This window comes from Camelus ferus, chromosome 17 (genome assembly GCF_009834535.1).
Source record: "Camelus ferus isolate YT-003-E chromosome 17, BCGSAC_Cfer_1.0, whole genome shotgun sequence".
In the NCBI taxonomy this organism is placed as follows: Eukaryota; Metazoa; Chordata; class Mammalia; order Artiodactyla; family Camelidae; genus Camelus; species Camelus ferus.
In genome coordinates this window covers 13944705-13972132 of record NC_045712.1, presented here as the reverse complement: position 1 = coordinate 13972132, position 27428 = coordinate 13944705, and the positions used below count along the sequence as shown (strand labels likewise).

Below are 27428 nucleotides of genomic sequence, written 5' to 3'. Positions count from 1 at the left end.
AATTTTCCATGAGTCATGTTGAAATGGAGGATTCTCAGCTCCTCCCCATGTTAACACAGCTGTGCAAAGCTTCTCAGGGGTCTTAGGAATCAAGATCCAGGCCCTGAAAGAATCCATTCCAGAGGCTTCCAACCTTGCACCTGGTCTTCCACTGATTCTCAGGATTGTCTGCCTACCTCTCCACTGCACAGGAGGACCACAGATTCAGTAAAACCTCACTGAATCAAATAAATGAGGAGAAAGAGCAGCATGAAATGCAGAATCTATGAAAAGAAACTGGGCCTTATTACTTTTAAGTGAAGTACCTTCAGCCTAGCTGAGGAAATGTATGCGTGTGGAGTGACAAGGTCTACTTGAAGGATTAGACTTGAAGCTAATTTGGTCCACCCATCAATTGTTCTTGGTAAAGAGAAGCTTCTAAAATGTCCTCTTAAATTCAACAGGGAAACTCTCACATCCAGTTCCTAACTAGGCTACCAAATGTTTAGAATTAGTAGAGTCTAACTGTAAACAGATTCTTGGGTACTTACCCACCTCCCCTTTCTCATTGGATATACGCACATCGCACACATCCAAACAAAATATTACTCTTGAGAGCTTATTAGATTTAAGACCACTGAGCTAAGTACGCGGCATTCATTATCGCATTAAGTCCTCATAAGAGCTATACGAAGTCATCACCCAAGGCCGTATAGCTAGGAAATGACAGAGAATGCCCTCTCTGTCCCTCACCTCTCTTGTATAGAAGCTGATGGGCAGGGAAATACTCTTACTCTCTAATACTTTATACTGACAGCCCTTTAAGAACCTCAAAGGTCAATTCAGACCCAATTCATGCCAAATGACCATAGTCAACCTTACTGGCATCTGAATGAGTGGTTTTCTAAGTGGCCAGTGATTATAAAAATGCCATCAGCAAAGGATTGGGGGGCTACTCTATCCTAGACAGCTGACACCTCCATTTCTACCACCACTTAGAATTAATCCTCACAGCCATCCTCTGGGAGGTATTATCCAAAGCGCCCAGGGCTGAGGCCACTTGCCCACGGTCCCATGGCCAGTGAGTATCCTGCCATAAAGATTTTCTCCCTCCCTGTCCCCGAGCTCCCCTCTGAAAAACCAAAACTGTGCAGGGAAACAAGCCAACACACGGGTGGCCCAGGTAAGGAAGCAGTCATTAGAGGAGAAGCGTTGCTCACCTGACTCCAGGCGCCAGCCTTCCACTTGGGGCATCTTCCTCCTCGGCACTTTCTGTGCCCATTTGGCTTAGCAAGGTGTTTACAGTAATCACTTTCTAAATGGCTTCCATCTTTTGCCATGCAGTAAACATTTCGTTGTTTATGCCCTCGACCACAAGAGACAGAACACTGAAATATAAAGCAATGGCAAGGTTGTTGTTGTTTTTTTAAAAAATCACAAGGAATTCGATTAAAAAAAAACACCAAAAACCCCTGTGTTGTGCGAGGTTAAGATCACTCCTAACAAGAGTCATCATTCCCCCCTTTGGCAGCGCCGTTTTGGATAACGTCTCAAGGCTCAATACAGAAGGAAGGTAGCACTGGAGAAAAAAATGTCGACAGCATTACAGCAGGAATCCTGTCCAGTATTTTGGGTCACTCAAGAGGGAGGGGAAACCCTGATAATTCAGGCCAAAAATATGAAGCCCATGAACCTGAAACTATCATGAAATTCTGACTGAAAGAAGTCCTACTATGAATTAGTAAGGATTCCTTTTGGACATCTCACTTCATGCAGTCTCTGATCAAGATATGCCTTCAATAAAATGCCTCACGATTTCACTCTTTTGGAGGAAGGTGCGTTTCCAAAATACAGCTGCGTTCCATTTCCTAGCGAAATGATTTAAGGAAACTCTTCTACCATTTTTCAGAGGATAAGCTCTCATTTTCCCAGTCCACGGGAAAGAAGGTGAAAAAGGCACATCAGAAACTGAAAGGTAAGCCAGCAGGTGAGTCTGTGCCAATCTGGGGAGGGAGGCATTACCTTTCAACTTTGATCTGCAGGTTCACTGAACTGTTTTAAATGTGACCTTGTCTGACCACATCTAAGAAACTTGACTTTGATTTCAGAGTAGGTTTCTCAGAAAGGTTTAGGAATCAAAGTGCCCATGGAGTCGGGACAAAAATGTGATATGACAGCTTCTTGCGGAACAGGCAAGAGGCTAGCCCCAATGAGTACGCTGAGATATTCAACGTCCATTGCCTCATTAGCGATTACAGAAGTCATTACCCTTGGATCAGAAGCTGGCTGGCTCCGGTTTTCAAGCCACATTATTTCCCAGTGTAACGTTCTTGCATTTCAGAGGGAAATGAGTTTAAGAATGAAGAGCAAAATGTGAAAACGCAACGAAAATAGTTTTCAAGTGTCATTTCCTTCTACCCAGGATTTCTAATTTCCCCTGCCGACTTGGTGATTTTTGTTAACTTCAATGGCTAAAGTGCCTTTTTATGCCTAATGAATAGTATCGTGTAAAACATACAGCCTAATATAAATTCAACCACAAACTGTTACCAAGCATGCTCAAAGTTACACCATTCACAAATGTGCCAGACATGTTTTTCTAGTAAACATAAACCATCATACACATTTCAAGGGTAGGTGCTAGAGAAAATTCAAAATATGTAGGTCAATATATTTGGCTATAACTTTTTGCTTCTGGAGATGGAAACACTGTTGTTTTCATTTGAAATCTCACCTTGTGAATGTTATGATGTGGAGTAGTGTTCTGGAACCCTTAAGAGAGAATACAGTGTGAAAGGAAGGAGCCAAATTTGAAAATTTTTACCTATACCTGGAACAAAAATATCCATCTTTCAGCCTACAGTGTTTTTGAGGTAATAAAGATTTTGGGCTCTAATTCTAGAAGGCTTTTAGTATGAATCTCCAAGAAGTACCCCTGCAAACCCATGGTCTAATGACTAACACAGATAATTCCTACTATTAGTTATTAATAATAGGAATACTTGATATTTTAAAGTTACTTCCACACCCCCAAAATACAGGCACAGCATTTGGCGTGAGTTCATCTGTTTATACAGCAAACATGTACGGTGCACCTACTAAGTTCCAAGAATTATGTAAAGGGCTGGGAATATAACAACGAACAAATTACCGTAACCCCTGCCCTCATGTTGCTTAAAGACCAGTGAGGGAGATCAGCATTAATTAAGTGATGGCAAAAATAAATACATACTTGTTCATTCAGATGCGTGCTCTGAAGGAGTCGGAGGGGCTGGAGGGTTTGTAAGAGGCTCCCTGAGGCATTCTCTGGGGCCAGACCATGCAGAGCTCTCGGGTCATAATACTACATTTTATTCTCTATGAGATGGAAAGTCATTGAAGAGCTTGAAGTCAGGGTAAGAAAGAGTCAGATTTTTGTTTCAAAAATTCTACCATGACTACTGAGTAGACAATGGGTGGAAACCAGAACACTAACCAGGAAGCTAATGCCATTGTCCGAGTGAGAGGTGATGGTGGCTTAGATTAGGGTGCAAAGTGGTGGGGTGAAGGAAGCTGATGCACTGAAGACATCTTTTTCTGAAAAAGGAACGATAGTTCCTGATGGATCAGTTGCGGGGTGGAGGGGAGAGGCAGAGTCAGGAAGGACTCCCAGGTTTCTGTATGGACAACTGGATGGACAGTGATGACATGAAAAGAGATGGGAAAAGCAGCATTGAGAGTCAGGGATATATTTATTTGTAAGAAAGAAGCTGAACTGAAAGGATATGGGTTCATGGGTGGTAACACGTGCTTGATTATGGTGAAGAAACAGATAGTTGTCTTAGAGTAATCAGATGAACACAGATCAACTTAAAGCAAGTCTACCCTGAGGGATCATCACTTTGATATATAAATAGTCCAGACAAGCCATCCCTCCATATGGAGGGGAAAAGAGACTTGATGGAAATGCTATTTAGTCATCTGTCCATTAGTCTGCACATCCCATGAGCACAGGGAGGATGGCAGCTTTGTTTATCACTATATTCCCCACACTTTATATAATTCTTGGAACTTAGCAGGTGCTCAGTAAAAGTCTGTTGCATAAACAAATGAAACAAATCCCATCTAGTGGTCCTTGGAAGAGATAGCCCGAAAGCAGAGAGGAATCGACAGAGGCAGAATTAGAAAAGGCACAGCTTTCTCCCATTTATTATGTGCCAGGCACAGCTCTAAGACTGTACATACATTATCTCATTTAATCATCCCAACAACCATAGAGAGAGGTACTATTATCAGACACAAATGGTGTTTACAAAAAGGCATAACCACAACGCTTTATATATATCTCTTCCCACATGACTTCGTCGCAAGTGGCTAGATTGTGGGACCAATAACAGCACAGTGAAGATAATTAAATCATCAACAACATCACTGATAATAATTCATCTGAGGGGCACCCCTGGTGCAACCAACATCCATCACCCATGAAATGAAGATGGATGAAGTCGATTTGAAATAGGATGCCTAAAGAATCTTTTTAGTATCTGGATCAGCTGCATCCCACCCATTCATTCCTATGTATGTGTTTCTTATTTGAGGACTTGAATGGAACTGATTTGGAAAAGAAAGACTGACACTTCAGCATGACTTGCTACACATAATATTTGCCTGAAATTAAGATCGAAAAGTGATAAGGAAATTCTCAAGGTATCTAATCTGATAACTAACCCTTTTCATTACATGCTTTCTAACTTACCAGTGAAGAAAAGCAGCTGCTTGTGGAAAATTTCCTATCTAACAGGTTTATTAATGGGTCTATTATGATTCCATAAAGAAGTTACCATTTTAATAATCAAATAAACACAGGTTTCGGCCCTTACATTCTGAGGGAAATTTCCATCTGATCATTTCCAGTCCTTTCTCAGGTGCTGAGTTTTGCATCACTGCGTGTCACTGAGATGGAATAGTGAAATTCAGTTACACATCTGAGGGTTCCTGCCCTGGAGAATATTTAATTTCTTTTATCTGCAACCAAAATAGCCTCCTAGTTTGCCAGTAGGACTGTAACTTTTTTCCTGTGGGGAAACACCCCAACTTGTTTTAAAGAATGATTTTTTCCTCCAAATTTGAGCAACACTCTCAAACAGTGTAATCTCTGCTTGTTACATAGAAGCACCAAGGTCAGGACCTCAAATGCCAGGGCTTTCGGGCTTTTGTTTCTGCAAGGTTGTTCAAAGAGAGTATTTAATGTGGAGCTCTGTTCAGATGTTGTCTTAACTTTTTAGACTAAAGTCGAAGAGTCTGGAAGCCATGTATTTCAACACATCTGGTGGAGATGAAATTCAAGGCCTGGGCAGCGTGCTCAGAACCTCCACCAAGGGCTGGCTCTCTCTCTCGTGGTAGCTCTGGCTATGGCGTGGATATGCGTCCCACGGTTCCCGGTGTGCCGCCCCTGGCATTAGGGATGCCCTGCATCGATCCTTTCACTTACATTGAGGTGCATGGTCTCTTAGTCACCGAGAAGCCAGCAAACAACCCCAGTGTGTCTGCCTGGATGAGAAGGGCTGATGACCTGGAAAGAATGAGACTCCCAGCGCTACCAAGGCTGCTGAGAACCTGGACGTCCAAATGGAGATGGAGGCCCACACAGAAGTGGTAAGGACACCATGAGGAACCAAGGAATAGGAAGGGGAGGGTGGAGGTCGGCGATGTACATAGAATCTGGCCAGAAGGAAATGTCTCGGTGAGGCTGGAAAATGCTGGGGCTCAGAGGAAATACTGGAGCGGGTGGGGTGTGGACCAGGACTGCCTGAGTTGTAGCAGGTGCCTGACACATAAGAGTTAATGGGTGGTCCAGGAGGTCAGCCCTAGCAGAGTGTCTGGGCACAGTTCTGTATGTCTGCGCGACTTCCATCTCCAAGTGATCTGGATACACAAGAGTTTGTTTCTGTGAAATGTGTTATGGAGGATGCTGAGCAACCACCAAGTCCATACTTCTAAGCAGAGGACTGGCTGACAGCAGGTTAGAAATAAGACAGAACCGAAAAGGCCAAGAGAAAGGTCATGTACTAGAAGCCATTAGCAAGCAAAGTCAAGACCCTCTTGATGGAAGGATTTTTGACAATCAGATAGCAAACCACCACTCTGAGACTGGCGGGCAGAGTTCAGTTGTGAGACAGGAGACTGTACTGATTATTCTTTGAGGCTTTTCCCTTGTGGTTTTATAAAATATGAAAATAACATCTAAATCACGTCATTTAAAAAATGACGTGTGTCTTTTCATAACAACAAGCTCCTCTCAGTTCTGCTCTTGTTTTGCCTTTGTTTAACCAAACACAATGTCAAACCTCGTCTGGAAAGTTACGTTATCAGACAGGAGGCAATGCGTGTGCCCACGGTTCAGAGCTGCCTTTGCCAATTACAGTGACGGATGACGTGAGGACTGCAGGACTGTCACACTATCAGGAAAGGCAAAGGGACCCCAGCCTGTATCCACTGTTTCACCAGAAAAAAAAAAAGTTAGTGTAAAGATACAGACTGAGGGATCAAAGTTTTAAAACTGCTTAATATAAGACTTGGAAAACCATGTGGGCTGGTCACATGGAAAAATAATAGTAGCTGTAATTCACGTATGTTTATTTACTGTTGTCCATACAGTAGGCAGTGGGCAAATATTTATGGGAATGTGTGAACACGTGAAAGCTACAGTCATCATGGAAGTGTACTATAAACCAAACACCATGCTTTCCTAAAGTTTTCAAGAAAGAACCACCTGGGACCTGACTCAGAGCTGATGCAGAACTGATTTGGCACATGCCATTTAGACTCAAAAAGGCCACCCTAAGAGCACTCTTCCACTTGGAGTAGAACTATTAGAAATCACACTAGCTAACTTTCATTGGGTTCTTATGATGAGTGGGACCGGGGGCTGAAGGGCACTGGCTTCTCTCAGTTAATCCCTACAGCAACCGTGCAGTTCAGGTGCTATTAAGATTCCTTTTTATGGACAAGGAGACTGAGGATTAAAGCGGTGACATCACTGGCCCAGGGTCACAGAGTGAGGAAGCAGCAGGGCTGGCTTTCAAATAGAGCATGTGTGTCTCCAAAAACCACCGCTTTCTTCCTTAAGGTACAATGAAAAGAGGGCCTGGTTGAGAAAACAGGCTGCTCACCTCTGCTCACCCACAGCGACAACAGAAAACAAGGACCTCAAAGAACTGTCCCTTAAGACTATTTGGAGACCTCTGATGCTCAGTTTAGCAGAAGGAGAGTGGTTATGCAATATATTTCTGACTTTAATACTTTCTCCACAATACCTTCAGCATCCTGGGAAGAAAGACACTATGAAAAGCAAATAAACAGTCACATAAGTAAAGGGCCACATTTCCCTATGGCCAAAGCAACACCCTGGTTTTCTCTTGGCTGTTTTCTAGGGTTGATTCACCCTTTGAGGCTGGTCTGATGCCACCTGGTGAATGACTGTCTCCATTCACTGGTGAACGGCCCTTTGCATGGTCATGAATGGAAGGTTACATGTAAATTGTGGCCTGCCTTTTCACCAAGGACTAACTGAACTCTCAAATGTTTGAGCTGTAGGTCATCTCAGAGGTTTGACAAATTTGTTTGACAAATTCAACACTGTGGAAAAGGAGACGCGGCATGCTCACAGTCACATGACAGGGAAGGAGTAGATGGAGACTTAGGACTAAGAGGAGTTGGTGTACCCAGCACAGAACAGTGTTTGGTACCAATCATGCTGGGGATCTGTGACCAGATTTGGTGTTCTGAATGGTTCCTGGGAACCAGATGTTCTGATTCTTTCTACTCCGGTTCAGTCATGCTCACACAGAGCTGGCACGATGGGCTGGGACTAGCCAAGGCAGGCGTGGATGCTGCACCTCTGGCTCTGAGAGACTTCCAATTCCAATATGAACAAGCATGGGTTTAACCACCTCTTGTTCCAAGGGCCCAGTTAAGAATAAATTCCATGGAGTGGCTGGGCATGGGTATCAGCACAGGATACCACAGCTCACACACGGGTGCTGGCCTTCACCCTGCTCTAAGATGTAGCCCTTCAAGGCACATATTTTGGAGTCAGACAGACCAAGGTTGGACCGAGGTTGGAATATTATCTGCCATTTTGCCCTGGTGCCATCTGGGGCAAGTTACTGACCCTCTCTCAACTCAGACGCATTCTCTGTAAAATGGAGGTGGTAGCCCCGTCCATCTATACCCAGTGGAGCTGTGTTACAATCAGACAAGACAATGCATAGAGAGCTCTTGGGGTTTTGGCCCGAGAGTGTAAAAATCAACACACGTTCACTGTCCCTGCTACTACTACTTCTACTCAGCAGAGTCTTTTAAAGTATCTTCTAAGACGTAGGTTACATGGTGAATATTTAAAAAAAAAATATGGAGTCGAAAATTAACATTCTAATACAGGCACTGCTGGGTGAAGGAGGAACGCAGTCTGGCAAAATCTCACCCGTGTGAATGGGTCACAGAGAAATCCCCAGAGCAGATATAAACATTGATGATTCCTTCTTTTCTGTGGGGCCTTTACACTCTTACAGACTCTTACCTATTAACATGGTCTCTTCTAACCACAGAAGACAGAAAGACACGTAAGTAAAAGAAAGACACCACACCTGAAAGCCGTATCTCTTTTCTACGCCATTTCCGGCTCACGCTTCCTATCGCAAGAACGCCTGGTGTTTCTCATTTGTTTTTTCATGTTATTTCTTCAAACGTCCTGAGGCAGAGAATCAGCACCAGCGCTAATCATTACCAAACACAGACTCACTCACTTGCCTGCTCTGTTCGCTCAGCGGTGGGAGTGGTCACAGGCCTTTGTCAGAAAGCTGATCTCCTTAGTGGTGATGTGAACATGCTTAGGGAAGTGTTTATAGGGCTTCTCACAAGACAAGAATGGCTCTGAACAGGGGCATCAGGGAACCAAAATGACCGAGGAGGAAGGAGAGAAAGCTTGGCCAGGAAACAAGGGCTGTGACTTCAGGGCGTAAAGCCAGTGTTGACAGGCCTGCCTGATGGCCGTTCATGTTCAGGACCACCATGGCACTTATTATCATGAAAAGGAGCTGAGAAAGCCTGAGATTGGCAGGGAACACCATGGAAGAAAGCGGATGTGGGAGTCACGGTCATTGCAGCCGGATGGGGCATTGGGCCATCCTTCCAGCCCAGTTGCCCCCAACACCCTGAGCCTTTGCAAAGCTACAAAGGTCTGAGACTGCGGGAGAAAAGGAACTAAGATTCACATGTCAACTCTTGGAACACACTTGAAGACTCCTATCAATACTATATCCAAGTAGGTGGCCCTGCATATGCCTTGCAAGGGAGGTGGCAGGGACAGGCAAAGAGGAGGCAGTGAGGGGTGCTCACGAGCCCCACACTTCCCATCACCTCCAAGGATTACGAGGTATGGGGCTCTCCACTTCACCTCAAAATGTGACAACTTCATATTAGAGGAGGGGAATACGATGTAACATAAAATATAGCAGCATATGAAATTAGCTACGGAAGTTGTGAAACCCAGATTGGGGTGGATGCTTTTTGTTCTACAGGAGTACAAATATTACAGTTTCTCTCCCCACCAAGACTGAAACAAAAACCAAGAAAATGTGCACAAGCTGTAGGCAGTGAATTCTAGCATGGCCACATCCAGTGGTGTCCTCGGGGATGTGAGACATGTTATGTCCTCAGGCCCTGATACCCCGAACACGCCCTCTGACCCCCCATTCCCCACCACACTGCCTACTTTTGTAAGGCTTCTTTTCCCTTTCAAGGTTAGACGTGGTGATGCGTTGTAACCTGACTTCAGCAAAATCACAGTATTGGCATTTTTGAGGAAAGAGGTGAAGATGGTACCAGGACCCACACTCTGTGCTTGCCACAGAAGTGTTTATGAAGGCAGTCTGGAAGATGGGGAGGGTAGCAGGTGAGGTTTTGGTTCTAGCATCTTTGATTCTCAGCTGTTCCAAAGATGAGCACAGAAGAGTCTGAGTAAGTAGGTGATGGAAAAGTTACGGCTGGTGGGAACAGGGACCCAAGTTTCTTGGTGCTTTGAAGATAGATTGTGACTGAAGGCCCACACTGGAGGGATCAAGGCTACCTGGAGATGTCATTCTGCTGAAAGATGACAGTGCTCGTGAAGGCCCACTCATGACTAAAGCTACAGTCATAGGCAGCCAGGCACAGACATGGGAAGCTAAAGTCACCTTTGTGAATATTTCCATGGAAAAGCAATCCAGGTGGGCTGTCTTTGGACTGTCACGTACCCAACCGATGTCCATCCCTTGGGCATCCTCCTCCTCCCAAAGAACTAGTCTAAGTATCATTCAGTCATTTAAAAGACACCAGGGCAGAGTCCATTTAACTTCTTCTTCCAGTCTTCCTGTGCCTGCCTGTCTGGTCCTTCCTCCATCACCTTTGCATGAAAGGAACATTTTTACTTGCCATCATGTCAACTATCTTGCACTGAAAAATTTACAACTTTGCGGGGAAAGTAGTTCATGTAATGAATTTGCTTTTGGGTGGATTTTCATGCCACCCCAGAACTGAAATATGCATACCTATCTGACCCTATAAGCAGAGAAATATATCTCAGCAAGAGGGAAAAAGGCGATCTTAACCATCATTGAATTAGATCCTCGTCCTCCAACTGTAAAATGCTCTACTGGGAGTTCAGAGAAGACCAAGTTACTATCAATGTGTACTGTTCAAGACCTTTGTGGCTTTCCTTGTCTCCTCCTCCTGCTTAACTTTTGTAAAGAAAAGGCTGGTACCACTATGAAAGGACGAGATGAGAAGAAATAAGAAGCAGCTAAATGTAAATGGCTCACAACATGGAAGATTAGGCATGTGAAGTGGCTAAAATTATGTTCGACGGTTTTCTGTGAATCTAAATTATTCCTGAACTACTCTGAGATTTATTTCAATGGAAATCCAAGGGTTGAGACAGAAGAGTGTGGCAGTTAGGAACTTCATTTTGGAATCAATCAGACCTGGTCTGACTAGCACTCGCTCTTCGTGATCTTACGCGAGATGCTTATCCAGGTATGAAACGATGGTGAGTAAGCATCTTAAACCGAACACGTCCAAAAACCGAAGTCCTGATCTTCCTACCATCTTCATTTCCATCATTGGAAAGTCTATCCTTCCACTCATCCACTGCTCAAAATTTGGAGTCATCCTAACTCCCTTCTTTCTCTTGTTATCCTGTATCTGAACTCGGAGCAAATTCTTCAGCACTAACCTTAAAAACAAATCTTAATCCTACCATTTCTCACCATTTCCACTGAACACTCTCATCTGAGCCAGTATCTTCCCTCCACTGGCTTCTTAATGGTCTCCCTGCTTTGGCCTTTATTCCTCCTGTAGCTTCCCCTAAATTCAGAAGCCAGAGTCATTCTTTTAAAACAAATTCATGCTCCTACTCAACTCTCCCTCCCCACAATGGCTTCCCAGTCAGTAAGTATAAGCAAAAATCCCTCCAACGGTCCTTTTCTCTCCCCCTGCCATGATCAAATTCCATGTTCCTCCTCATCAAGTCCATCTCTAATTTCATATCCCACCGCTCACACCCCCTCTCTTACGGCCACACTGGCCTTCCTTGCTATGGCCAAGATATGCCTGGCATACTCCTGTCTCCAGGTCTTAACCTGAAATACTCTTCTCCTGGGTATCCACATGGCTTATTTTTATATTTTCCCACATCTCTGCTCACATGTCACCTTCTTATTGGAGACCTGCATGACCTTAAAACTACAGTTCCCATCTCCTCTTCCACGCTATTTTCTCTCTAATTTGTTTTAATCTATGGCACCACTTTTTTCCCCACAATATATATTTAACCTCTTTTGTTTTGTTTTTTATTTATAGGTTATCTCCCCCTCCCCACTAGAATGTAAGCTTGATGAGTTCAAGGATTTTTGTCTGTTTTGTTCACTGCTATCTCCCCAGTGCTCAGAGCAGTGCCTGGCTTACAGAAAACACGCGAATCCTTTTTGGAACACACAAATGAATGCATGAATGAATTGTATCTAATAGAGCCGAGGGCCACTTATCTCACAAGAGATTTTAAGGATTAAGCAAACATTCGACACAATGCTCAGTTCATTGTAAGGACCAAATAAATAGCTCTTGCTCTCGCCTATCTCCTGCGTCCATTCAGTCCAAAACTGGTTAAACACTCTTGTGGTTTAATTTTTAATTCATAGTTAGAGAACTAAATACCGCACAAGGGACATCTAAGAAGGAGGTTATCTGAGCATGTGATGTAAGATAGCAGATGGCAAATGGTAGAAGCTGGAAACTCAGAACACCATGCTGTCCTGCAAAGTCAAGTCTAACAGTGAAGGTTCAGCTCATAGCCCCTGAGACCACCGTATACTCTGAGGGTCACAGACTTTTTTTCCCCCAAAGATGTCACCTGAGATCAGCACGCTTGCCAAGTGAAAAAATGTAGATATACCGACTGAAAATAGACTACAAAGAAATGTAATGGACAAGAACGGGTTCTATTGAGGCCAGATACTATCTCCATTCTGGCTGGAAACATCTAAAAGCAAACAAAACAAAACAAAACAAAACAAAAAAACCTAAAACTTACACATCTGTTCCAAAATAATGGGTCTAAGTTTGAGCCTGAATTTTTTAGGTTCCCTTTCATTTCGAAAAAGGCTCTCAAGGTATAGGGTATTCAGGACTATAAAACCAGCGTCAAGCCTGAGGTTTTGTAACTATAGACTGAATTCGATAGAATTAAATTATTGCCACCCTCCTATACGTTCTCTACAAGCGAGCCACGGCAAACCTCTCTACTAAGTGAGGGGGTTATTACCTGAATAATAGGATCAGACTATGTCCAGAAAGCAGATTTTTTCTTACAGATGTACTAATTCACATCGTGCTGTAAATGTCCAGGAGAAAACCAGCCCTTTTCAGAGCTCTGGTCTGAGAATGTTGGGTGACCGGGGCTAATTTCTGAGTTCCTTTGAAAATCGTTCAAAAGCAACTGAAGTGTTAAAAGGGGCCTATTCAAAAATTCAGACTCCAAAGCTCAACTTCAATGGCTTTTAAAAAGCAGAGGAGAGCTAAATTGGTTTCCACTAGAGCAAGAGCCCATTTTTTGTGTGTGTCACAAGCCAAAATCAGTATTACTAGAAGTTCTGAAAGCCCTACCAGAGAGGAAATGGGAAAGCATGAAGTTTTGCAGTCAGTTGGGTCTGGATCGAAGAATTATGGATTGTTATGATGGGTGGGAAACTTGCTTAGCCTCCCTTGAACTCAGTTTTCTCACCTGCATAATGGACATAATAGGGCTCATTTTTCAGAGATTATATATAAGGACTAGCAACAATGCTTACAAAGCACCAGGCCCAAAGCTTGGCTCACAGAAGATCCCCAGTAAATTAGAGGCCTTCTCTTATTCTTTCTCCACTTCTGGTCAAATTCATCTGGCCAGCTGCAGATGGGCATTTTTATGTGCCACATCAAGACATATAAGACAACTGGTCATTAGGTGGTGACTGGGATATAGAGAAACCCACTCATTCAGGAAACTGAGATTTCATTGGTGACTTTATCTTCTCATAGCCTAGAATCACTGGCAAGATTATAATCAGGTAGAAGGCAAAACCTCACCTTTAATTTGAAAGAGCTTTTAACATAATTAGCCCATTGGTAATTTAAGGTTCTGTTTACTTCTGGAAGGTGGTGCCCACTCATCTTATGGAGAACCAAGTTCTCTTCTAGAGCCCCAGTGTGTATGCCTACTTTTTTGTAAAAATTTCTAGTCTTCTATCAAATAAAGTTTAAACGTTGGGGGAAAAAATCCATATTTCATTAGAACTTAGGTCCTACCATAAAACTTCTGAGGTTGATGACAATGTCTTGGGTTCATTTTGCTTGCCTTTCCTCTACCTTCTCCTGTCTCAAAGCTCTGGTGTCACTTACTAGAGTTTATGGCCATCATTACCGACCCTTTTGAAGAAGGAGAATTGAGATTGATTTTCCTTCTTGGGGCCAGGAGATGCGTCATCTAAAAATGTTCTCTGTCCCACCAATCTCAGAGTTGTGTCTGCCATCCTGATCATATATATATGTGTGTGTCTGTGTGGCAGGGGGGTTTGAGGTTGCTAAATTTACAGCAATTGCCATCTGCTAAAGCAGGAAAGATTTGCAAAGTGGAAAAGGAGAGCTATGGAGGGGTAGAACTTCAGAAACTTTCTTTCCCAGAAGTTCATGTTCTGAAGAACAAAGTTAATGCCACACATCTGAAAAAGCTGATCACAGCTTCCTCTGATGGGTTAAAAAAAAAAAAAACTGATGGGAAAATAACTGACTGTGAAAACCTAGTGATCTCTAAGACATAACAATTTATCTTCTCCGAGAGGAGGAAGAGAACAATTTCAAAACCTCTAAGACTTCTCTGAACTTAAAAAAAGACTGGAACTTAGTATCAAACATATTTGGGAAATCCTGCAGACTATATACCTCATTAACGCCCATGAGAATATGGAAAGGCAATTCTGCTATAAGAAATTCATTAAACCCCGAGGGAGAGATGATATCAGCCCCAGGGGACACTTACCAATGTCTTAAGACATTATTGGTTATCACAACCAAGAGGATATGCTACTGGCATCTAGTGGGTAGAAACTAAGGGTGCTGCCAAACATCCTGTGATGCCCAGAACAACATCCTACAACAAGTAAGTGTCTGGCAAAATGTCAATAGTGTCGAGATTGGGAAAATCTGCTTCAGACCCATTTATAACTCATGGAACACTTTCTGTACCACTGTCTTGGTCTCTAGTCAGAAACGTGGTCTCCTACTGCCCAAATAAAATGCTCACTAGGATTAATTATGCTTTTACAAAAGTACCCCCTCTAAATTCCTAAATATTCAGTTCTGAAACCAATTCCCAGATATAGCTGGACCATGATACATGTGCAAATTCTCTCATGGATGAGGGAAGTGCTGTTTGTTTGAAACATCCAATGCAAAGGAGTGTCTGCCTGCCTGCCTGCCTGCCTGCTTGCCTGCCTGCCTATCTATCTATCTATCTATCTATCTATCTATCTATCTATCTATCTATCTATCTACCTATCTATCTACCTATCTACCTATCTATTGGTCTGTCTATCTATCTCTATACTATCAGTGCTATCAGAACAATCCAAAAGTATGAACCTGTTGCAGTAGTCTTTGTTTTCTTAGAAATTCCCATCCTCATTTAAGCCTTTCTTTCCAAAGTCGGTCCCTCCCGCCAAAGTCACCATGCAGAATGTCTACGGACCACACTGGGCGCATGTATACACACTAACAACTTCTCCTCCAGGCTCCAAAAAAAGACTGATTGATGCTGCTTGTTGATTTGCAAATTCAGAGTCTGTTTAGACAACTTTGAAGCCTCACATTTGTAGGTCATCCTTGAGAATCTCTGACTGACCTTGCTGGGTTCTTAGGATTTCACATACTATTTGATGGCAAATGCAAATCTCCAGAGAGCAGTGTTTTCTGACAGCAAACCAGTGTCCTTCAACGGGGCTTGCCACTGTTACTTCAGCTTTGATTTCTGGCTGTGAGTCCTCCCTCTTCTGTGGGGGCCGTGCTGTGCATCATAGGACGCTTAGCACCATCCCTGGCTGCGCTTCACTAGATGCCAATAGTACCCCCCAAACCCGTTTGTGACAACCAGTGATGACTCCAGACATTGCCCAATGTCCACTGGTGGATACAAATCAGCCCCAATTGAGAACCACTGAATTATCCCAAGGTTTCCAGAAAGTCCTTCAACAAGCTCTCAAAACTGATGGTTTTAATGGATTTGATGAGGTGGGCAAAGCACACAGACCTTTTTTGTGGATGGGGGTGGTAAAGGGCCCACAAGAAATCAACCTAACGAGGTCAGGATCCTAGGCTTAGGGTTGGGATATCCTGGTCTCTGGAGAACGTGACGTGTACAACGTAAAATCAATTCCCATGCACAGCAATGAAGATGGCCACTACCATGAAACAGACAGGCTCTTCCGGAGGCAGCACTGCCTCCCTGACATCACAGCCGTGACCTGCCCCTGCTACGGGGTTCCCAGATACTTCCCATCTGATTAAGAGAAAACCAACGAGAAGGAAACCATGATTTCACTAAGAAAGGACAAACTGCAATGCAGGAATAGGTGAGTTGGTTGAGAGCGGGCTTTTTTATTAAGCACAAAGAAAACAAACAGCACACATCTTTGGAAAAAAATTCTTCAGTTTTTCAAAGGACTCTGAGCTTTGACTGGGGAGCAATGGATAAAAAAGTGGGGGCTTCAGTTGGCCATGTATTTACTGGAATTTACTGGCAAGACTGGCAATGAAAGTCTGGATTTCCCTGAGAAAAGAGGAGCAAAAAAACACACCATTCCCAGAGGTCTTTCATTTTAGCTGCCTGGGTGGGAGGGGTGGAGGGAGGAAGGGAGGAGACCAAGAGAAGAACAAGTTCATGGGAAAAAAGCCGATGAAAAACTAGGAGAGATTCTGTTTCCGCCGAGCTCAGACCAGAGCACCCACTTTTATTATGATGTTACAGTGTAAATCTGAGATTAAACACAGCTTCCTAAAATGTGGCAAGAGGTTTTAAAGTCTGGAAATAAACCCAGATCCACTCTTTGCTTCCTTGTGAAGTAAAATACCCACTCCGAACATACTTATATTTAAGAATTTTAAAAAATAACTTATTCTGAAAAATTTCAAATTTTAAGAAAAATTGCAAGAACATCACAAAGACCTCCCAACCCCTCTTGTCCAGATTCCCCAGCATTTCAATTTGCTTCCTCCTCACTAAATATATATATATATATATATATATATATATATATATATATATGCCATTATTACTTTGTCTTTTCCTGAGCAATTTGAGAGCAATTTGCAGACACAATGTCCCATCATCTCCAAAACTCTAGTTTCCTAAATACACTCTCATACACAAATACCATACAATTCTCCAAGTCAGGAAATCACGACCGAGACACCACCACCATCCAAACCTATGTGTTTCTTTTTAATGATTCCCTTCTACAAGTCAGCCCTTTATTTCCATAATTTTAGGCCAATGCAATAAGGATTTCAGCTCCTAAGTAGCTGGGATTGCTCTTTCATTCATTTCGATATTGATGGTTTGCCTACTTTGCGAAAGGCACCGAGCTTGAACAGCGGGGCCTCTATGTTCCAAAGGAAATTAAGGTTTGGGGCAATTAAATAAATGACTCAGTTAAAAGGATTTTGACTTGAAATGTGGTGTCTCCATTTCTTCCTTTGTTCTAATTAGAAAAAGGAAGCAAATCCACTGTTGGGTTTTTTTTTTTTTTAATGTTGTCATTTTCTCACTTCATCTTACACATCTTCCAAACCATAACCATGTCTTAACGTTCACCTGCCACACAGATGCAGGACCACTTCAATAGTTGGGAGGATGAGGGGTGAAAAAAGAAGAGAATGCAAGGACAGATCTCAAAGTGGCTGACTGTCCTATCAACGGGAAGGAATAAGACTTAGCATTGCCAAAAGAAGAGTTCAACTCCTGTTAGCAGCTTAGTATTAGCTCAAGAAAGAGTTTGGAGGATATTTCAACGCATTTAACGTGTTTTATTTCAACCAGAGAGTTACTGGCATGAGGTCGCTTTTTGATAAATTTTAACTTTGTCATTTTTCATAATTCACTTCTGGTGCAACAGTGTGTCACGTTCTACAATAGCTCTTATCACCACAGACGTTTGCAAACCCCCAACTGGCTTTAACAAAGTCTAATCATCCTGGTTATTTATGTATCTACTGTACAGAGAAAACGCTTAGATTTATTACCTCAAGTTATTCTATTTCTCTTTGTGTATTAAAATGTTAGAAATATCACTTAATGCTTGCTTAATAAATTCTGGATGCTTATTTTCCTCCAAATCTTCCAGAAGCCCCTGAACTTGCTCTTTTTCTGGTTTAATTTTAAAAGAATCAATTTTCTCATATTCATCCCTTAGGATCTCTGAGCAAAATCTGTAAATGGCTCAATAATGCCAGACTATGTCATTTAGTTACTATCTGGAAGAACAGGAAATCTTACGCTGTAGACATCTTCTTTCCATAGCTTCTCACCGCTTCACCAACTATGCAGTAATAAGAAGGGATTATATCTCAGTTAAAACCAGGGGCTTGAAAGTTACAAAGTCCCGGGTTCAAATCCTGGTTCAGCCCCAGTCTGACTTAGAGCCAGCTAGTTAACTTTTCTGATGGTGCTCACCTCACCAAGCAGAAGAGATTACATATGACGATGTGGGTGAATTGCTTTGCATAACTCCTAGCAAAAAGTAAATGCTCCAAGATGTGACTGTTACAACAAAAAGTCAAAGCCATCCCTATAACTATGGGAGGAAATGCACTGTACAAAACTGAGGGGAAAACAGCTCTTTTGCGGATAACTGAAGCCACCCATTCATTCACTTCCTGAGATACTTCAGAAGAAAGAGGCTTAGGGAGAATTATTTCACTTATTTCCTATTTTAGTGTATAGGCAACCTAAGAGTAAGAATAATAAATTAATAAGGGCTTCTAAAAAAAATAGACCATCTGAAAGGCATTTATAGTTTAATTTAGATGTCACCCTCAAGGGGGAAAAAAACCCAACAGCAATTCTATCTAGCCCCTAGAAAAGAGAATTGAGGATATATCATTAGTCCATCTGCAGCCAATGTAGTTATATGTATTTAAATTTCTGGGGTCATTAGTATCGGGTATGGTAAGAAATCAAGCCATTATGGTTTTCTTAACCCTGGGGAGGCTAAGTTTTGCGAAGTTAAATGACAGCAATTACAGCGGTGGAGGAGACATTTCCTCAACTCCGATTCTTCTGAATTATCTTTGAAACAGACTCCTTCCTTAAACCTAATCTGCTCAACCTTTACCTACAGGGCTCAGTGACTACAAAAGCGGCCTTCCTGGAACTTCTCCTTCAAAGAGGAAATGATCCCTTGGAATTCAAGCTTCTACAAGGTGGCTACCTGGTGTTTTCCATTTTTGCCTTCTTCTAAAAAGCATCAATCCAGCCTTGCCCTTCCAATCCAGAGAACACATAAACATTCTTTCTCCTTAACTGAACTTACTGCCACACTGAACTTGAACTCTGAGATATACAAGAGGAGAGTTTGTTTTAACAGCTGCTTTTACATAGAGACCCTGGAGTTATTTCTCTCAAGACAGCTGGTTCTGAAAGCCTCTTTTCACTGTCCTATTTTTTCCATGCCCAGCTGTCAGGGAACACCCACTGAAGTGTTCCAAAACAAAGGCACAAAACAGAGAAGGATAAGAGGGTGGTATTTATTGCATGCAAGAGCACCCTACATAGGAAGCCCTTACATGCTGATGTGTGGTTTTTCTCCCCAGTTTATTTTTATAAATTTATTGATTTATTGGCCAGTTGAATATTAAATGCCAATTGCCTGAGGTTGCCCTGTCCAATACGGTAGTCGCCAGCCACAGGTGGCTGTTTAGATTTAATTAAATACAGTTTAAAATGCAGTACCCCTGTTACACTGAGCCACATTAGAAGTGCTTAATGTTAGCCATCTGTGGCTAAGGGCTTCCATACTGGACAGCAAAGATAGAGAATATTTCCCAAATTCCCAAGTTATTGGACTGCTTTGGCCAAGGCTTACCCTCTTTCCAGTAGGATACAGGGAATGCAGATCTGGCCAAGAATGATGGCTTTGTAGGTTCAGCCTACATTGATTGTTTCCCATAATACTTCCTGTATACTTCTTTTCTTGGCTGCCCAATTTCTATCTTATAAATTTTTGAAAAAGGGATGTTGTGGTGATTAAAACAATCTAGGAAAAGTGATCCCACTTTAGAGGACACAAAAACAGCAAGAAGCAAGGATGGTGGTGTGGTGATCCACACACTTCAGATCTATTTATTGGTACCCATTAAACAGCACGGACCCTCAGCCACAACTTCCCACACTTGTGTGAAGGCTGAGGATCCCGGTGGTGGGCACTGGGGCAGGGAGAGGCAGAAAGCCAGGCCCTCCACTCATCCCGGCTCTCAGACCACTGAATTCATGTCTGGGTGCTAATGTAAAGGTGAATAGAAGCATATTTTCTGATAGGAGGCTTTTAAAGGATCCACCTTATCAGCCTACAGCATTTATCACTGAGAACGACTGGGCAACTGCACATTTAAAAGGAAAGACATGATCAATAATTTATATTTATTGACTAAAGATCATTAGCCACCATGAATACATATATGTATATATGTGTGTGTGTGTATATATATAATGCTGTTGGGATGGAGATACATATATATACACACACATATACAAATAGATAGATAGATAGATAGATAGATAGGTAGATATATCTCCATCCTAAAAGCAATTTGTATTTTTATTTTCATGGCTGTAGTAAGGCTGTCAGGAAAAAATGTCAGTTCATTACATGTTCAGTTTTGTTTGTTTAACACCAAAGTTTCTCTTTCTCCACTAGAATGAATAGCTCTGACTTGTTCATTGCTGTATCCTTAGCATTTAGAAGACCCTGGCCCCACAGTAGACAAATAAAAAGTATTAGCTGAAAAATGAATGCCTTTTTGTTTTAAAGGAACAACCCAGAATCTTTTACTCCCTCCCCATAAGATAAATCTTCCTCAACAGCCTTTAATAATCAGGATTCCCTCCCAGCCAATTAGAGGTGGACGCAGCCTCCACCTCCCAATCCACATTCCGGAGTTTCCATTCCCGTCCATTCCAGAAGGGCAACTCGCTGACCTGAGTCAGGGAGGGAACCTACACTCCTTTTCAGGGTCAAAAGGCCCTCCTACCCCTCACCCCGCTCCTTGCCCTTGGACTTTTTAAAATGGCAAAAAGAGAAATCTGTCAAGCTATCTTGAAATATCAGCTATCAGAAGGCAGGAACAGAGTCTCTGATAGGCATACAATCACTGGAAATACAGAAAAGAAAAAAGTCTAGCTAAGTTTTATCTTCAATGAAACAGATGCAGGCCAGTGTTTCGCTGTTTTTGAGCACATTTAAGATGAGCGGTTTATGGAGTCTCCCTCTACCCTGAGCTCACTGCTGTAATTTCACATGTCATGTTTTCCTTAAAAAAAAACCTTATTCGTTATACTCTATATCGACAGAGCCAACTAACATGCTTCTTACTTCTTTTTTAAAAGATACCAGCAGTATGTTTAAGACATCTTCATTACTAAAAAAAAATCTTATATAAATATAAAAATGCATATTCATTTAATGTGACAGTCCTTCTGGTCAAAATCTTGATATCACCCTCCTAATTTGGCTATTAGTGTATCTTTAAAATGAAAGGGAGAGACGTTTTGCCATTCCTTAAACATAACTAGCATGAGGCGTTCCTAGCTGCTGGTCATGGGAATTTACTGATAATGTTATAAATTTGGATTTTGTTGTTGTTGTTGCTGGAGTCAAATGGACAATGTCAATATTAGCTAAACAACGTTGAGGTTAGATGGAGTTTGAGTTTTCAGCATGTCCTTTTATTGAATAGAAACAGGAGTTTAAAAAATTTATTCTGAACATGGGCTGTTTCTTTCTACCCAAATAAACTGGATTAATACGGTCAGTATACTGACACTGAAGTCTTATCACTAAAGTGGATTATCACTATAGTCAAAAGGATTCATAAAGAACACCTCTCTCATGGGGTAACATGGGGGCTAAATGTGACACGTATTTGCTTAACTGGGCTTAACTGGGCTTGGTATGTAGTAAATACTCCGTAAAGGTTAGCTAGCATCATTTGCTTTGTAGATGTTATCTTATTCAGCACCTTAGGAAAAAAAGCCTCAAACTCACACAGGGACTCCCTTTTTTGGCCCTTTCACTTTCAATTACCCTGAAAAACTACAGTGCAAAATGGAGGCTCAGTAGGGGAATGTGGAACCAGGAGAGGTCTGAGGTCATCTTCACCATTTATCATTTTTCTGAAAAGTTCAAGTTCGTTGTTACATTTTCTTTATTTTTCTTTAATAAGAAATGCCTTCTGACATGTATTGCAGGTGAACAAATAACAAGGTTGACAAATGTTGTAAGTTTTTTTTTTTTACAGTTATTTGAACACAAAGAATAAGGTATGATCAAATTGATGCACATTAGGTGAGCTTTTTCCTGTACCGACCGCCTGTTACATGTTCAGAACCATTTCTCCTAACCACTTGTTCTGTCTTCCGGCTACGCCCCATCATTCTCTACAAATTCAGTACATGGAGCATTCATATTTCAGAGCTGAGACTCAATCAATCAGGACAACAGTATTAGAAAAGAAAAAAAAAAAACAACAAAATGTTAAGCCTCATATATTTTTGTTTATATCACTAAGCATCGTTTCCAATTCAGAAATATTTCTTAAAGTATCCCTTTCAGATATACATTTTTTACAACTCTCCAATTACATAAAGGCTTGACACTTGGCTACTCAGATTTGGGAGAGGGACGGTACAGGCAGGAGAGGATTTACAGAATTAAAGTGTGTCTTTTTAAAACCGAAAGAAACATATACATGCATTTCTAAGCACACAGCCTATTTGCCTTTACAGTCTGCTAAAAAACAGTGATTTTTAAACATTGTATATAAAATTAAATAACATGGAAAAAAATAAATATGCTTTATTATATAAACACATAGAAATATGTACTACTCCAAATATTCAGATAATACTAGGCTTGGCGGCTTAAAACTGTATTCGGAAAGTGTGGTAGTGATATTTACAATCTTTTTGCTAGAGATAGATGGGGTAAGGAGGTAAAATACTGATGTCAGACATTTTCTCTTCCTGCCTACAGAAGCTGCAAACTTTAATATGAAAATGAGGTAGACACAAATTCATAAGTTGACCAGGCAGAAACAAAAGCACGTTTCCTTCGTGAGCTCATAAATTCTCATTATTTGGGTCGACAAGCATTATTCCAAAGCACCTAAAGCAAGACTCAGAGAATGCTTTCAGGTTTGTCATGAAAAACTCACACAAGCCATTTCTCCTAAGGAGAACCAAAATCTCCAAGATGATCAGCAAGTACGATGTGGCCTGGGGCAAAGCACAAAGAACCATCTTGGGTAGGTGACATCACCTAGCAATCTTTTTTACTTTAATATCTTGGATCAGCTTATGCTAGAATGGTACAGATTTTTTAACCTACTTCCTGCTGTACTTTGACAGTATAGAGCTCTCTTTCCAATTTATCCCTCTAGTCACGGGACGTGTGCATGCAATTGGCAGATCAGTGTAAGAACCTTATTTCAAAAACAAAACATTACCAAGTCAGAGTGCAAGGTTACGTTCAGAAGAAGACAGAAGAGAGGAAATCTGGGGAAGATGCTTTCCACAATTAGGATTCTAAATCTGTAGTGACTTGAGCCAGAACTAAGGGTCTTAAAATGGGGTACGTGAATCCTACATTCACAGAAGCTTCCAGAGTCTGGAAGCCATGCTAACAGCAATTTGGAGTTTGTGTTTCCTAAACACTGCTCCTTAGTAACAATTGTTGAACTAGGCTATCTCCTTCTTGACCTTGAGAAAGGCCTACTCCCACAGCAGCAGTCACTTCTCATACTATTTCCAGGGTGGGAGGACTTGGGGAAAGAAAGCAACTTAGCCGGAGGAGGACTAGTGGCTGGCCTTGGTCTCTAATAAATCTACTTTGCTTTCTGCTGAAAGCAACATGTTAGCACCTCAAACATACTTGTTGTTGTTAATGTCACTGTCATTTACAATGATCAAGCACCATGGAAGTGGCTTTATGGCTATTAACACAATTCACTGAGGTATGCTTCAATTTAGAATTACTAAGACAGTTCCAAAGCATCCCAAAAAAAAAAAAAAATCAACATAAAAGTAAAATCCAAACCCTACAGTAAGAATCTCAAAGGATGCCCTTGCACGTGTACTTTAAGTAATATATTACAATGTATCTATTTAAATAAAATGCTTTTGATTCAGTTTAAAAAAAAATCACAGTGAAAAGCCTTGTAGAAGTGGTCTTGCTCCCAGGCTGCAGAGGCATTTAAATATATATTCAAATAATGATCACTTTACCAAGGAGGCATTAAAATCATACAGGCAGCAAAAATATTTTTAAAATCCATGTATTTGCTTCTGTGCACTACAGAGCATTTACAATCTCTCCCTCTCTTTTTCTGTGTGTGTTTCAGAAAACTATGAGCCGGACCGAGAACAACTACCAATAAGAAAAACTGAAAGTCTTCAGTTACATTAATTAGCAGAACATATTTTACAATTTAAGCATTTAAGCTCTTAAAATATCTGTGGGAGAGGGTGGTGATTCTGTGTAAAAAAAAGAAATTAAGCTGTGTTTAGAAACTTTTCAAGAAGGAATGCTTTGGAAACTAATACATATTATATAGTATGTGTTATATATTATATACAACATATAATATATAATATGATATGATTATGTCATACACACACACCCTCTGAGGGGTAGGAGATGTTTTTTGGTCAATATTAAAGAAACACAACTTTTTAGAGAGCAACTGGACTCTCTGATATGTAACGCCAGTGTGGTGTTGGTGTTGGCTGAATGATCAGGGTGAAGTATCATGGGAAAATTTCATGAAAAATAATATGGAGTAGGTGACTTTGGGAAGTTGGAATGTCAGAGATGGTCCTGACATGCTAAGATTATTTCTGATCTTTTTAAAAAAAATATTCACTTTGGGAGAGTGCCAGGATTGCAGACAAAATACTCTAGGTGAACAATAAATACATCCGAAACGCCCTTGAATCAGATCCTTACAGCTCAGCTGAATAGTACCAGTGGAGATGCCACTCTATAAATTCTAGATTTCTACTTAACACAAAGCACAGTAGTTATACAGCTAGTGTTCAACCTGCAGACACCAAAACCTTTGACTCTTAGAAGCGTCAACAGGTATTGGCCATGTCAGGTCAGTTAATCTGATTTTTAGTTTCAGGAATGGTTAAGACTTTTCCCCAGAACCCTCTGAAATAAAAAAGCCTTCTGGATATGACTTCATATAATATGAATTCGGTTTCAGTGCAATTTATGTATTTACAGGAATGTTTACTCTATTTACATCAAACAGCCCTAGCAGCTCCAAGCCAATGGCACGATTTAGCCAAAGTATTGTTTTGACACAGCCGATTCTTCTGTTTGCCAAGAGCTGCCCCACAAGTTCACATAATATTTACAAGTGGCAAACCTGTCTCACAATGTCAGCTAAAAGCTGATCACAAAGAAGCCTGGGACCGAACTAAAATGGTCTCAAACAGGCTTTGTGTCTTGATAGGAGAGAGAGAACATTTCAGATGCCTTGAAAGGGCATCAGGTCACTGAGTCCACGGTTGGTCTTTTGAATTATCCAAATGACTTCAGTCGATTTTGTGGGCATAGCTCTTGTAGTGATTGTGTTGAGAACTGTACCCGAGTCACACAGAGAGGCAAAGTATAGTCACTGAAGAAAAAAACTGCTTTGGCCTCAATAAGCAGGTATCTTCCTGCCAAAGTCAAAACTACCAGCTTAGAAGAGGAAAGAATACTTGCTTTTGAGTTGTCTGCTTAAATCACTTTGGAGCTCAATAATTATACAATTCAGTATCTTAAACACACACACACACACACACACACACACACACACACATATATAGCCTAGTTCTAGGAAAGGATGCTACTTCTTGGCGTTGGCACCAGGCCTATATGAGGTACATGTATTCGGTAAAGTCACTTTGGCAATATGACAAGAAAAATTAATTCTGCTGTAGGTCAGTAGGAAGCAAACAGACTGTTTACAGCACAGTTTCAGGGATGCCCTTGCCAGTAGGATAATTATTGATCTCAGAGGATTGCCCCAGAATACCTTGGAATCGGGCATGCTAGTTAGATCATGTCGTTAGCAAACAGAAAAGTTAGGGCCGTACCGAACTCCAAGGGCCAGTGCTCCATGCGGCGTCTTGAGGACAAGCGTGTGTGTTACACTGCTCCCGGTCTGGAGGCTTATCAAGAATTTCACAGCTCAGATCTGGAAACCGTTCCCCGTTGGGCCGTTGACAGACCACCAGTCTCGTTCGCAAGCCTCTACCACACAGCTTAGTACACTGCAAGAAGGAAAAGGAGGGCTGGTGTTATTTTGTCTGAACAGCTGGTGGTAAATTTTCTTTTCCCATCGGAAAAATGTCTTAGCCAAACTCTCTTACGGTATCAGGCAAGAGAAGTCCGCAGGCAGAATGAATTACCAAAAGTAATACGTACAGCAGACTGGAGCCCTCTGCCTTCATGGCCGGTACTGTTTACTGAGCATTTCCTCTTCACCTATACTAAGGGCTTTTAGATATATTAACTCAGCAAGAGGAGAGGGTAATTATGAGAGGGTAAGTATTCACTGCATTTTATATATGGGGCAACTGAGCTTAAGAGGGGTTAACTTGATCAAGGTCAATTCAACAGCAAATGTCAAGGATAAGATTACAGTCTTTTCATTGAGGTAGTCAAAACCACAAATCAAACAAACAAAAATCTCAAAACCACTCAGTACCAAATAAAGGAAATAACGACTTAGCTGGTTTTATTTTCTGGCAACCTCTAAGAAGCTGTCACCAACCTCTGGCTGTTCTGTGACTCCAGTCTCCATAGACCTTTGTGACGTTAAAATATTTTACACTATCTCTGAATCTGAGGACAACGCTGGTTTTCCCTGAGGATGAGTAAACAGTGCAGTGGGAACGCTGGATAAGGTTCTGACTGCTGGCCAGGCCCACACTTCTGAGGCAGGAACAAGCTGTATTTCTTGGACAGCACTGCTGTGCTCACATCCAGGAACACTGACAGTTTCCCTGCTGTGTCAAGGCCAGATCGCCCACAGAATTTGGAAGGATCTGGTCCGTGCTGACAGCAAGCATCCCAGCAAATGCGTGTACTCTCCTGGTCCCCATCCAATTACAGAAGCTTAAGCACAGGCCTTACAGGACAGATCTTTACGAGGAGTTTTGGGAAACTCACAATACACAAGTCTCAAAACCTGACTTTCCCTTCCGGCCTTCCAAGCAAAGCCCCCCTAGAATGACGTATTATCAAAGAAAGTCAACAAAACTTTCCGTTATGACTGCTTATGACTACTGCGTTACGTGTATGAAACCATGAAGTGTGGACGTGCGATTCTGGTTAGCCAGGAGTGTGGTGGACTAACACACCTCCATCTCATTTGTTCCCCCACCTGCCTTGGCACGAAGGTCTCCAAGATGTTAGTCCTCATGCTTGATTTTATACATTTTACAGTCAAGACAGAACAACTCAACTAACTTTACATTTGTGCCCTCTCTGTGAATTTAAGACTAGAGAAATATATTCTTTGTTAATTAAACACAATCAATAAGCATCTAAGTCTTACGCATGATAATGGCTCAA

At 41.7% G+C, this 27428-nt stretch overlaps 1 protein-coding gene and 1 long non-coding RNA gene across 11 annotated transcripts in view; one reads left to right on the top strand and one right to left on the bottom strand.

Annotated features, from left to right (window-relative positions):
* LOC106728856 overlaps positions 1 to 24226 on the top strand; it is a 29922-nt gene extending 5696 nt beyond the window's left edge. For 3 of the 10 annotated variants that reach the window (XR_004312056.1, XR_004312049.1, XR_004312057.1), the window contains 3 exons: positions 1511 to 1954; positions 4557 to 16157; positions 18924 to 19179. This is a non-coding gene — a long non-coding RNA (uncharacterized LOC106728856). Of the gene's footprint in view, positions 1 to 1510; positions 1955 to 4556; positions 16158 to 18923; positions 19180 to 24198 lie in introns of those variants that run through there. The other 7 variants (XR_004312054.1, XR_004312058.1, XR_004312050.1 and 4 more) reach the window with 7 other exon arrangements.
* Positions 1 to 27428, bottom strand: part of ADAMTS9 (ADAM metallopeptidase with thrombospondin type 1 motif 9) — a 156812-nt gene that overhangs the window by 41329 nt on the left and 88055 nt on the right. The window contains 2 exon segments of the mRNA XM_006178299.3: positions 1200 to 1367; positions 25946 to 26122. Of these exon segments, the coding sequence (XP_006178361.2) occupies positions 1200 to 1367; positions 25946 to 26122 (345 nt within the window).